This window comes from Boleophthalmus pectinirostris, unplaced genomic scaffold, assembly GCF_026225935.1.
Source record: "Boleophthalmus pectinirostris isolate CB_2022bp ecotype Guang Dong unplaced genomic scaffold, ASM2622593v1 HiC_scaffold_7, whole genome shotgun sequence".
Taxonomy (NCBI): Eukaryota; Metazoa; Chordata; class Actinopteri; order Gobiiformes; family Gobiidae; genus Boleophthalmus; species Boleophthalmus pectinirostris.
The window spans coordinates 27,922,006-27,936,350 of NW_026571473.1; the positions used below are offsets into that span (position 1 = coordinate 27,922,006).

The 14,345-nt window shown below is 38.2% G+C and overlaps 1 protein-coding gene across 5 annotated transcripts in view; it reads left to right on the plus strand.

Annotated features, from left to right (window-relative positions):
* The first annotated feature begins 5,701 nt into the window (after positions 1-5,701).
* Positions 5,702-14,345, plus strand: part of LOC110154791 (pre-B-cell leukemia transcription factor 1-like) — a 150,696-nt gene continuing 142,052 nt past the window's right edge. For all 5 annotated transcript variants that reach the window (XM_055165074.1, XM_055165073.1, XM_055165075.1 and 2 more), the window contains exons 1-2: positions 5,702-6,225; positions 7,070-7,143. In XM_055165074.1, the coding sequence (XP_055021049.1) occupies positions 5,942-6,225; positions 7,070-7,143 (358 nt within the window). In that variant the 5' untranslated portion in view covers positions 5,702-5,941. The remainder of the gene's footprint in view (positions 6,226-7,069; positions 7,144-14,345) is intronic.

The following is a 14,345-nucleotide window of genomic DNA, read 5'->3' on the forward strand; positions in this document are numbered from 1 at the left end:
GGACTGACCCTGGTTATTTCCATGAAGACAGATAACTTTTAATGTTACACTGTCGAACATTCAGAGACAACAATACCCTCCGCCAGAAAAGCTACACAGCGCCACTTTACAACACATTTACAATTTGTTATCATCGCGACATTAGCATCATGACAACTACTAGCTGTTAGCACCATGAGATCAGTTTAATCTGCTAATACTTGCAGTAGTGTGATTTCCTGCGCTCACTGTATGGCCCGCAGTCGTAGCATATATTTAGCTTCCTAAATGCGGCGCTAATGTAAAGGAGCAGATGTTTCGGAGGGGTACGGATGTTGCAGTAACACGGAGCCCCTCAGGTATTCTCATTATTCCACCAGTGAGCAGATGGCACGCAAACTTAGCACACTTAGCATTATCCATCATACATATTCCTCCACACATTTACATAGAGGCAGCAGATCCACCTGAGGTTTACCGGGAGCGTCTGACATGTCACCGCAACCCAGTCTCAAACTCAAATATGCTAATGGCCCCACAGCCGGCCCCGGTGGAGAGCCCCGCTGGTGCATGGGAAATCTACCAGCACAGAAAGAGCTTAATGAGGGAGGAACGCGCACTTTTTAGGTTAGACTTTGTTCTCATTCATATTCAAACAAAAGTGCTTTTAAAGGTGTTGTTTTTCATTTCTTGGAGAGGTGTTGAACAAGAAAGTACAGAAATAAACTTGCCACTAGTGTTGTCACAGTACTAAAATTTCACACTTGATTTTGATACTGAGGAATAGATCGTGATGAAAATGAAGAACACTCTTTCTTTAGGCAATAGGATGTGATTTGCAACATCTTTTATATCACCATGTGGTCTTAAATCTGTGCAGTCCAGGTCCAGGTAGGTAGGTTCTATATTGGTACATGGGCGTATACTAGTCTATGTGCTCTTATACTTGTTCTGATACAACTCAAGATCATTCTAAAGCTATTCAGGAAAGGTTAATTTCTGTCCTGTGACCTTTTTAGTGCTGATACTTGCTCAAATGAGTATCTACTGGTAGTTTCGATACTAGTTTTAGTCTCGATTAGTATCTGCTTTTCACTAACTCTACTGTCTGGGATAAACAATAAAGCTACTGTATTATGCTAAGTTGAAGTTTTTTTTAACAATGTGTAATGATTTAAAGATGCACTATGTTTTCTGGACACCTCATTAAGATAGCATAGACTGCAAAAAAAATCACAAAAATTTATACAATTTTGAACAGTTTCATCTTAACAGTTTCTTCTTGAGTTTTGTCAGAACTAGACTCTGTTCAGACTGCAGGGGTTAATGCTCAATTCAGATTTTTTTGTGAAATATGATTTTTTTGCAAGTTTGTTCACATTTCCAATTAAATGTGACTTGTATGTGATCTCCAGTGTGAATTTTAAACACCCCAAAACTGTCCCGTATGTGCACTGGAGGACACGACGACGTCACAGCACGCGTGCTCAGTGTTTACCTAAGTAGCCTAAACATGGACACGAGCACTGAGCACCTGGAGATTTTGAAGTTGGTGTCGTACCGGAGCCAGAACATGTACAGCTTATTTGTTTAAAGGAAGAGATAGAGAAGGAAGAGGATGAGGTTTTTGGCCATGGTGTTTTGTGGGGTAGTGGCAGCAACGTCCGTAGAAAGGAACGTGGTGGGGCAGAGTCGCAGCCAAGAGTGGAGGGATTGATATGTGCTGCACTGCTTCAGTGACACGGAAATTTTCATATGACGAGAAGGACATTTGTGTACATTTGTGAGCCTGTAGGTGGGATGAATGCGACCTGGCTGTTCAGACTGAAGTTGCATATCAGATCAGATATGTATTGGTTTTGAAAAAATCTGATCTGTGTCATTAAAAGATCAGATACAGTTCGCATAGGGGTGAAAAAATCGGATTTGAGTCACTTCAGGCTGCAGTCGGAACGCAGCCCTAGTTTAAGACCACATGGTACAGCAAAGAAACTATTCCTCTGTATTGAAAAGCTTTTAAAATTCTTATTTGTGTATCAAAATCGGTATCAAGTAAGTTCTTTAGTTCTGTAATTGAGTTTGAAATTTTAAAGTAAAGTGTGACGTCATCAGTCAAATTAAGCTCATCGAGGCTTTGGTTACAGGGTCGAATTTGGAGCCGAGTTTCATATTTGGAATTCTGACCATGAGTATCATAGCAACCAAAGCAGAGCCAATCCAAAGCAAGGATGTTGAATGTACACGCCTCTTCGCACTGGTTTAGGCAGTAGAGGCAACTTAGCGACACTGTCAATCAAATCTATTGCTAATGCTGGCAAGAGCGACCTCGGAAAAAGAGGGCATCTATTTTGTCTGTTATTAATGTTCATGTCTTGATTTACGGACAAAATATCGAAATAAGAACCAGGATCATGTACAGCGAGTTAATACGAATATTTTAAGACCAAAACAATGTGTCTGGCAGCAGCAGTTGCAGAAAGAGGGGCAGAACGAGTCGATGGAGCCGGAAGCGTGCCCATACTCACTTCCTATTTGGAACAGATTAGCCATACCAAACAGAATGACACTTTTTAAACCAGGTTATTTTGTTGCCGACTCTTTCCTCCTTACCTCTGTCTTTCTCTCTTTCTTTCTGTCTCCTCCCCATCTCTCTCCCTCTCTCGATGTTGTTGGTTGTAGACATCCAGCGAAGCATCTCTGGGCCTGGAGCACACTTTTCAGCCTGGACACACACTGCACTGGCGGGGAAGGGGCGTCCCTGCTTCACTGCTCTGCACGGGTCACCGGTTCTACACGAGAGCACCCAGCAAAAACCAGCCGAGCGAGAGGGAGACCTACCTGGAAACATGAGCGGACACTGCTTAGGACAGCTATAACACAGTAAGACGTGTTAAAACAAAAGTGTGAAGGAAGTACGCTTAGAGATTAGAGTATTAATATTAGAGAAAGATCTATGTTGTAATTCCTCCTCAAAAACATACTTGGAGTTGTGTTTTGTTTGTTGTTTTGTTTAACACACAAATCCTGCATATTTAGCTCTTCTCTCAGGCAGAAAACACTCTCTTGTGTTGTCACTGTGTTTTTAAACTCCAAACACCTTCACTAGAATTTTTTGGGTGATTTTAGCCCTGGAATTGCCCATCTTTGCTTGAAAACTACCACCACATGATATCACAAGGTGGAACAGAGACTTTTGAGCTTTGCTAGGATATACTAGTTGACATACTATTAATAAAGGGTTACCATATTTTTCAGACTATAAGGTGCACTTAAAATCTTTTAATTTTCTCAACAATCGCCTTGTAATCCGGTGCACTTTATGTATTAATTCCGGTTGTGCTTACTAACCTTGAACAGATTTTATGTGCTACACAGCGCTCAAAAATCTGTCAAAATGTTTTAGCACAACTTTGGTAAGCTATGAAGCCGCACCGCTTGATGGACTGTCAGAGCATTACGCCTACTGTAGTCAGGAGCCTCGCAGAGTCTGACAGAAGGTGAGAGCATCAGCGCACAAGGAGCAAGCTGTTTTTGTCAGCGCTTGTAGTTTATGCAAATTATCCATGTGGTTTTAAGTTTCGTTTCTGTAAAATGTAAACAAATGTGCACAAAGCTGCATTAAACACATTATTACTCAGTGTATATTTGAGTCCTCCTCATAGGAAATAAAAAAGCTAAATTTCACCAAACATATTCACCAAGACAGGGAGGCAACGTCGGGTGAATTACTTCACAATCTGCCAATGGATCGTGGACGCCTGGGCTAAGGGATCAGTCTCAAGTGTCCATTAGTTCGCTTAATGCGCCTTCTAATCTGGTGTGCCTTATAGTCAGAAAAATACGGCACTTAAACGTATGTGAATGAAACAAAACACTACTCCAGGCATGTTTTTGAGAAGGTAATGGCATTATAAAATGGCTTAAAGCTCACAATAATCCATTTGTTTAATATAGGACCTTTAAAAATCAAATACTTAAAAACCTTGTACACTTTTCTTGCCCCAGTAAAGATAGATTGTCTAAGCAACTCTTGAGGTCAAAATAAGTCTGCTGCGTACTATCTCCATCTGAGAATAGCATTTAAAGTCTGATAAAAGCGCTTATAAACTTAACACAGCGAACAACCAGGATGCTCAGAATACATAAGGTAAGTGAGGGATAACTTTGGCGCACTGCAAACTGTTCTGTTTTTCACATTTGATACTGTTGCTGTATAGATGTTCTGCAAATTACAGTAACATTGGTTGGACAAGCTTGTGCAGATTTTCGTGATGGAAGTTGGATAGACTGCATAAAAGCTTGTAAGAAATGTAATGCATATGCAAATTTTTCACTGTGGGAGAACATATCTTCCTATGAAAGCTACATACAGTTTAATGTTTTATGCTCTTTCACTAAATATTGCATAATTTAAGCAAAGTCAGATGGATTTTCTCCAATCTTTCCTTCAACGTGTGTATAATATATAATCTGTTTGATAAATCACTGGAATTACATCTAAACTGTAGTAGTATTAAACCAGAATCAAATACCAAAATACAAAAAAATCCATTGAAAATAAATGTCTACCTGTCATATTTGATCCACTATTCACTAAACTAGAGTCTTTAAAACTGTAAAAGCTGTCTACAGGCTCAACACAGCTTAACTGTTCAATACAATGAATTTCAAGTCAAGTTTTTGAGTTAATGTAAGTCAAAATTACAATAAATATGAAAAATAATAAGCAAATTTGCATATTGTAACTATCACAAAAGGTTCACTATTCAGCTTTTCCAGTGAGATGATATTGCTTTTCCTGGATTGTTGAAGAGTATTCATTAAACTTACATACATTTATTTAATTACAAGTGTTTAAATGCTGCAAAATACATTCATTATTTCTCTTTGTGGGGTCTCCTCTCCACAGATATGACCTGTCAATTATCATTATTATCAACATATACACCATAATTACTATATCAAGTTTTCATTTGATATTTGAAAGCTGGAACTATATACTTTTGGAGCTAAATATTTATCAGGTATACATTTTCTTAGCAAAAAAAATTGTTTATTTTTGTAATATGATATCAGATTTGAGTGGCATAAAGTAAAAGTTCAAAATGATCGTTGACTACAGTAGGCGATGTCTGTTTTGTGCTTCAAAATTTCACCATTCTGCGGGGGACCCTTCACCGGAAAAGTTACATACTGCATCTTTAAACGTTCTATAGAAATTAATCAATATTTTGTGACATTTTTCTTCATCAGTGAATTATGTTCTTGTCCAGCTATAACTCTCTCCGTTCATAATCTCTCTATCTTTACATAAATGAAAGGTCTAGGCCATACTATCCTGCTCCTGCTCCTTAGCTTCTCTTTCTCTTGGCACGCCTCGGAGATGGAGTGGTGTCCCGCGGATGCAGCGAGGGTCCACGGGGGTCAAAGGGGGGAAACTAAAGCTCTCTTCTAGCGGTAGACTACATTATTTATTTGTCCCTTCGCGCTATCCATCTCCTCTGCATCCTTTACCTATATACAGTGCAGCGTGCAATGATGGACGGTTCGCCTCAAGGTGGGGCTAAGTGGTCCTATATTCCCAATCATGTGGCGTGGGCGGGGTTAGACTCTTCACGTTGTGGGCTGCTGCCTGCTATGCCCCTGCACTACTGTACTCCCTATGACAAAAGCGAGATGATGGAGACAGCCCAATAAATCCATACGGGGTGATTCGCGTAGACACTCACTCGTGAATTTTTTCCGAAGCCACTCGTCTTGTTCCGTGAGTGTTGATCGCGGGAAGCAGCGGTTTTACGCACAGCTTGAGCCGACTCCAGCCAAGCACTTCATCTCACAGCTGAAAAGGAGAGATAGAGACAGAGTCAATTTTGTAAAACGGCAAACGGTGCGGTGAAGGAAAGCATCCAAACGGGAGCATCGCCAGCCACATTCCCGCGTGTTTTTTTTTTTGTTTTGTTGCATGCGTTTGTGCAGGATTGCTACGGGAGCGCCGACACTCACTCACACACTCACTCACCGAGAAGACTTGCGAGAATCTCTGAGCGGAGACGGAGAGGCGATGGACGAGCAGGCGAGGTTGATGCACTCTCACACCGGGGTAGGCATGGCAGGGCATCCGGGTCTACCGCAGCACATGCAGGAGAGCTCCGGAGCGGACGGCGACGGGAGAAAGCAGGACATTGGAGACATTTTGCAGCAGATTATGACCATCACGGATCAGAGTTTGGATGAAGCGCAAGCCAGGTAAAGAGAGACGCACTGCCCGGGCATTGATAGCGCGTGAAAAGACCCGGGAAACGTGGATCGAACTTGTGTTTATTCCGAAAAAGGCGCGCAAATTATTAGAACACCGCGACGTAGCGATTGGTTCTCGATGATGTTTATGACGTTAAAAAATTAAATTGATTTTTATTCTTTTTTTTTTTTTTTTTTTAAACCACCTTTTCATAATGACCACTTAATGCACGTAAGATTTTGAATAATGGATAAAATATGAATCTAAATCGGATGCGTAATTATTGATTTTTGTTTTTGCGCGTAAATGCAATTCAACTTCTTCTGGGCTTGTAATACATAATTCATACATCTGCAATTCAGTAGAAATTTATCAGAGCGAGAAGCATCTACTCTAGTCTCCTGTATTGCAATAGGCTTCTGAATATAAATATAGCGTAAAATAGTGGCACATTGTAATCCATATGAAAAATTATAAGACAATATTAGGTCCAAGATTCCAGTTACTGATACTGTAAATCTATTATTTACATTAATTGTTTCTTAAAATATAATTATTGTATGTAATTCATAATTCATAATATTTTTTCAAGAGTTTGGCATCTTCATATCTGCTGTAAGACACAAGTCAAAATCCTTCTGGTAATTTTTCTTATATTGCATAATTATATACACCAATAAAGTAAATTCATGTAAAATTTGAAAAATGTGGAAATTAAATTAGCCAAGCTATAAGTGAAGTCCTATGTGTACACTTCAAATCTTGTGAATTCATAATGACTAGAAATACAGTACATTTTAGAAGTACACTTTGGTTAATAAATCTTATAATATCTGATTTTTCTTATCCTAGGAAACATGCTCTGAACTGCCACCGGATGAAGCCTGCTCTTTTCAACGTTTTGTGCGAAATTAAGGAAAAAACAGGTATGTTCTTTTATTCACATTCACATACGACCAGGCTGCTGTAACGTGTCAAATCTTCCAACTTAACCTGGCAAATTTCATATTATTATCACTTGAATCTTGTTCAAAGTACATAATTTTACCAGAAAGCCGTAATTTTCTATTTCTAGCCAAATTTCAAAGTGTTTTTTCCCAGTCACAACACAATCGGAGCATAAATTTCTCCTTGACATGTGTTTCCTTTCTCGTCTTAAGTCGCTCAAACTCCTTCACAATATGGAAACTGCGCACAATTGCCTCAAAATGGAACTTATCAATTATGGTGTCAAAATAAGAATAAGGCTTTTTGACGCTATTGTAACGCGCAGGTTTCCCCCTCGCGAGTTACTGTCAAGACAACTGAATGCCTCTTCCTCCATTGTGTGTCTTGGCAGTACCGCGCGTTGGAATCTTGCTTTGGCTGATGTTAACAGTGTGTCTTATAATTGGTATGAGAATAATGTAACAGAGATGTGTCCAAAATAGCCATGTTTTTGATTTTGAAAATGGATTCTGGTAGTCTTTTGTGTGTAGCATGTGGATATTAATGGGCTACAAATGGGACTTAGCTATTGCATGTTTACGGAGATGTTGGGTGAAGTAAACTGACAGAATTAAATAAATGAATTAATTGGGTTGAATTTACTCAAATTTTTGAATGGAGGAAGTAATGAAAACGTGTAAACTGGAATGGAGACGTTTTGTAATTTTTAAGATGTGTTTTTATAGTGTGTGGACAGTGTATGAATTTGACACATTGTGGATTAATTTCTTAAATAAAAAATTGGATTAAGATTGGATTTGAAGCTATGGATCTACGAATGTGTAAAAGAGAACATCTGCGATCTAAGTTGCAGTAGCTGTCTTAGACCAGGCGTTGCTAAGTACAGTCTGTCCGTATGCAGTATTTCAAAGTAACATGAGTGTGTAGTGTGTAGTACCGGCAACAGGTACTGTGTGTACTTTCAGTATATGATGGTGTTGGAGAAAATTTTTTGGATATAACATTAGTAGTTGAAATTTTTGAAATAATTAGTAAATTTTGTCACTGCTTGTGTGGATTGCTGATTGTCAAATTGTCACTTAAGCTTGATCAAGCTGATCTAGAGCTGCTGTGTCCTCGTTCAGTTTTTCAAAAATTCTCAAAGAGTCAAAATAAGAAAAAAAAAGAAATACAAGAGGAAAAAAATGCAATATTCTTTCTATAATTTTTACTTGGGTGTTGTAAGTAATAAATCAAATAATGTCCCACTAGCAACTGACTAAACCACGACCAAAACGAGGCTAAAATACAACAACACATTTACAACTACAAACACATTTTGGAAAGATCTGTAAAATGTTAGTTGTGTTATACTGAATTTCTTTTTAGCTGATATTAAAGAGGCATTATGTAACTTTATATAGGTGGCTTGATTCCATAGAAATAGAACGATAAACGATACTGTACTTTGGAAATTTCGCTACAGACCTAGATACTTTTAATGCCACTGGGAAAATAACATGCTTTTATTATTTTAGTCTATTGTTTTGGTTAAAAAGTTGCATACTGTAGCTTTAAGAATACAGTAAATTTGGAATATATTATGCAGCCCTACATGGACGCATTCACACATACACATACATACACACTTAAGACTAAACCTAGACTAGACCAGAACTAAACCAGGACCAAAACAAGTCTACATAAGGACTAAACCCGTATTGAACCAGGACCAAACTGTGTAGCTCTCCAATAAAAGTATAAAAAAAATATCTGTTGACGTACCTGCGCCCTCTGTCGTGGCTCACGCTTGACCTCCAGGCGTCATCACTCCTCTGTTGTTCATTTGATCATGTTGTTTTTTCGTCTGGACTTTGTTTTCTCTCAAGTTCACCTCCTTCACTCCCCCTCAGGCCCCCCGCTGTAGTACCCTCGACCCCCCACGGACCTCCCGTACCTCTCTTGACCCAAACCGCAAACATGTTAATGGGAACATGTACTTAAGTAATTTACCACCACCGCTGACTCTGGGGGCAAATGCGTAACTTACTCATAGTATTTTATCGTCCCATTTGAGTATAATTGAGTATATTGTTTATAAATTCTACTAATAGTACTAATAAAGGCAGTAGTGGTAGAAGTAGAATGGAAGAAAAAAAGGATAATGCAAATGTTGTTTGGTCCAGTCAGTCAAATGTATCATTTTCAAAAAAAGTATTCGCCTAAGAGCCAATAAAATGGGCCAATAAAACATAAAGGGGTTAACTTTTATTATATCATATTTTATTTATACTTTTGTGTTCTGATGGATTCCCAAAATATCGTCTGAAGTTTTTTTATTGGAATAATCGAAAAAAATACAGAGATGTGATTTTTTTGTCAGTATATCCCAAAATTTGGTTGCTTTCTACTAAAATAACAAGTATATTTTCGAGTTATAGACTACAATTTGGATTACTTTTTTTTTTTTTTTTAACACAACCAGCAACAGTTATAGTACTAATTAATGGCAAGAGTACCAGTTTTTAGCAGTAGTATAACTAGTATTTTTTGTAGTACTAACTGTATACATGACAAGATTAGTATCTTGTAAACCTATGATAAGATTACGATTTACTTTCCACATACTAATGAGATTTTGCAGTACTTTTACTACACATGGAATAGTTCTCTTGTCATGAATACTGCTGTTTTGTCTCCTCTGTCTACGCGTTTGGTTGTACTTTATTTTTTCTTAGTACAATTGTGATAAGATTACATTTTACTTTCCAATTAATAATAATATGATACTGTAGTACTTTTACTACACACATGGAATACTTCTCTTCTCTGAATGCTGCTGGCTTGTCTCCTCTGTCTATACGTTTTGTTGTACTTTCTTTTTTTTCCTGGTGGAGGGGGAGTGACAGAGTGGAGCTCCGAGCCGTACTCCCCGCTCCGCTCAGGGTTCACCCAGAGTTCGTGGGCTCTCGTACAAAGTGACGGGGCCTTTTTCCTGCCTGCGCCGCATCTTGTGTTCAGTTTGTAAGGTGAGGTGGAAAGAGGAAGCTAAGAGGAAATAGTTTTGTTTGTTTATCACCTCTTTGAAGATCTATTTTTATCTCTGAATATTTTTTTACATCTATATTTTATAGAATGCAGTGGCAGAAAGTAACTAAGGAAAGGACATTTTTTAACTAGACTGAAAAGTGTTTTTAATTATAGTTTGAGACCTGCTGAAAAGGCTGAGCAGTTTATTTTTAACACATTTGTAGTTCAAGCAAACAAAAGTATACAAAGAAAAAAAAAATTCTGTGGTTCCTGTTGTACAAAATTCAGCACAAATCTGAGTCAAAATCACTACATTTGAAACTTTATTACAGCTCAAACTCTGTGCAAAATACTTGAACTTTTTACTCTTTAAGTACATTAATACTTTTAATTAATTTTCATGTGATACTTTTACTTGAGTATTATTTTGCTCCGGTATCTCTTCTTTTATTTAAGTAACAAACCTGAGTACTTCTTCCACCACTGATAAAATCAGGTTTTGTTTGGTTTCAGATGACATCATGACTTTTTTTAAGCTAAAAATATTTAATACAGATCACAAATGCAGGTTTTTGTTGTAACAGAGTGAGTTCTTGGGACTAGTCACTAATAGAAATGATCAGGTTCAATGTTTGTGAATTTATCTTTTGGAGATTTCATGGTAACGTACAGTGTTTTTCGGGAAAAGTAGCTCCTGTTTCCCATCTGGAAGTATGACATCAACACATTCAGTATTGTTTATATTGTGAAGACTTCATTTTCACGTCTCAGTTATGGATAATTAAAGATGATTCAAATATGAATTACTGTTAGAAATTGCTAGAATTTTAATACTGTCCTCCAGTATTTTACTATACTTACTATATGAGTGCTTTTTATGTATTAAGTTGCGACAAAGTTTAGCCATGTATTTATAAATCATCATTTGACAAGTTATCAGCACAGATATATGAAATAAGTAATTTTATTGACAATTTTTTGTGTGTGTATAAAATTATTTTAATTTTTTTTAAATTTAGTATTGGATAAATTCATTATAAGAAGCTAGTTGTGTACTAACTGCTTATGCTACGCTAACTATGTTTACAATAATACCGCTATTGAATTGAATGGCGTTAGAAAGAATTACCTGCTTATTAAAAAGTAAAAAATAGATTACCATGCTTTTTTTTTCACATGTTGTTGCAAATTATCTGTTGTTTACTTTATCTGCAGTTGCCGTAATAAATAAAACAACCAACTAGCTTTATTTTCTTAGCTACAACTGTTAGTGTTAGCCCGCCGCGCGTGTACATATACATTTCAGAGCCGTACATTGACAGCACCTGCGGGACACAATGGCCGATGTTGATCCCGGGCTTGAACTTTTGACCCCCCGGCGTGTGTATTTTTACTGCGATGAAAAGTGGGATGGTACTCCGAAATACTGCGTTGTATAAACAAGCGCGCAGACGCACAGGAAAGAGCGCTTGATTTAAGGTCTGGGGCGCTCCTCTGTACCTGCTCCGGTCCAAACACACTTCAAAGCAAAGACATTTTTCACGTCCGAGGCCACGATTCTGTCCGTGAGAAACAGAGAGACGAATCCAGATCGGAGATGAGGCTGGAGTGTAAAAACATATTCATTTTGTTACAGAATTTGTGTGGAATGTGTGATTTTAAAAAGGCTCATAGAGTTGTGGAAAAGTTGTTACGCTGATTTGTATAGTTTTAAGTGAACTACAAGCGCCATTCGAATTAAGTTTGATAAAGACTTAGTTATTTTAATAAATACTGGTTCAGAGAAGAGTATGGTTTAGGTTACAGTTTTGGTTTAGGAAGAAAGAATCTTCACTTGAACTGGTATCCAACTGCCTTTCGATTTGTTTGTACAGTCAATTGTCTCAAAATATATACAAAAAAATCTAAATTTTAAGACTCACATACGTAACATTTGAACTGTTCTTTGTTGAGTTGTGAAAAACTTGTAAAAATGATTATGCGTATAATCAATTACTGTGCATTAGCAGCCTTAAAGTGGACTTATTATGCTTTTTGGAACTTTTAACCAGTCATTTCCTCTTCTCATTTACCCTCTCGCAGTTGTATTTAGTGTGACTCATGCAGGTTTGAGTAATCTTTATACTTCTGTATTCAACACGTCATTGCTCCAATCAGCCCCAGTTTTCACTGCTACTGGTTTATGCCCACTGCTCTGTACTCACTTCACTCTGCAATTTTATTTTCTTAATCCACAATTCAAGTAGGAAAAAAAAAAAGATGCTGGTTTATATAATCTGCAGCGATCCATAGGAGATGCCGACAGCTACAGGGTTCTTTGTTGTGATGATCTTTACAGCAAGCCAGCTCCTACTGGGCACTGCAGTTTTTTTAACACAGAAGTATGACTTTATTTCTTTTATTAAGTTATTTTAGATTAATATTGTGATTTTAAAATGTGGAAATTATAATGATCCACGAATGTCATAGATCAGGGATATTTCAAATTTTGTGTTCTTGGCAATGATGAGTTTCAATTACAGCTGATGATATATTTTTTTTTAAATATTGTATTTTCATATTTTTTTAAAAGTGCTTTCATAAAAGATTTTTGCAACAACAAATAATTTCCAACTTCATGCAGGTCTAATTGAGGCTACTTTTAACATTACTGAACATCAGTACGTCACAGGACTAAACCAGGTTTAAACCAAGTCTAAACCAGGACTAATCTTGGACTTGAGAGAGAGAGAGGGAGAACCCCAAACCCGTGGAGCAGGGTGTCCGCAAAGCGTGATCAGGCAACGGCTGCGCTGAACCCCATCAAGTGTGGAGCTCTGCGTCGGTGTCCTGTCCATGGTCACCCAGCGGCCTACGCGGGTGCACCTTCGAGCCCGTCGTGACACTCTGTCCTGTTTCAGTCCTGGTTTAGTCCTAGTTTAGTCCTTTTTTAGTCCTAGTTCAGTCCTGTTTTAGTCCTCCTGATCCAGTCCTTGGATCAGTCCTGGTTTAGTCCTGGTCCATTTCTGGAATCAGTCCTGGTTTAGTCCACATGTGTCGCGCCTCCCCTGTGGCTCTTTGGCGCCCCCCAGGGGAGACTTGCCTCACCTATTGAAAAGCTCTGTCATAAATTAAAACTGTACAGGAGACACAAGCACAATGTCTTCTTTAATCCAAACATAAAAGTTAATTTAAGTTTTAATACGCGCATGTAATTGGAACAAAAATAATACGGAAATACTATTTGAGCAATTTTTCACATATTTTCATAACATTACAGAAATGAATGAGCAGCCACTTGCAATAACATAAAACAAAATGCACTAAATGAATATACTCTGCACTTTGTATCGTTTTAAATCGAGATCACTGTGACCATTTAACTCGGCTACTCCTTTTACCCCTCCTTCCCTCTCTCCTCCGCTTCACTCATTACCTTTCTCTCTTTCTACACCGCACTTAACAGCCACTCCGCCGTGCCCTTTCTGGATATATCAATTATCATGTCACAGTCCAATCCAAATGTTTGCTATTTACGTGTCTAATAGAGCTGTCCGGGTAACGCGATCTGTATGTTTTCAAAGGCGCTCCGTTCTTCTGATGGATGAAGCCCTCTCCACGAATCAGATAACAAATTCTTGACAAACTGATCTGGAAAAGGAGCCACGCTGACCTCGCCAGACACTTCACCAGCACCATAAATCTCCAATCGTGTCAAACATAACTGCAGCACCTCCTCGCGTACGCCGTTTCAGTTTTTAAATTTTTTTCTCCCTCCGACGAAACCTCAACAAAGCCCGGTTCTCTCTTGTGTTTGCGTAGTTTTAAGTTTCAGGCCTGAGGGTACGCTCCATCTCTGAGTGACTAGTTGGGGGTGATGTAATGTTGTTTTTTGCAGGGTGCGAACGGGGGGCTACGTGGAGAGTGTTTGACAAGGCGAAATGAGGCGCAGGTTTGATTATATGGAGAGGGTAGCAGTGGTGGAGGAGTGACTGCATTGACTTCAGTTCATTGACTTTACCTTGGCCTTTCTCACTGTTTGACACAGAAAAAGTACTTCTGGTAAAGTAAATGTTCGGGTTGGGAACGCTTCTAGGAGAAATATCGGATTGCGATTTTTCGGACTAGTGTTAACATTGAGATTTGTGTTTTTTGTTTTAATGATAAGATTCTGTTCAAAGTTCTTATTTTA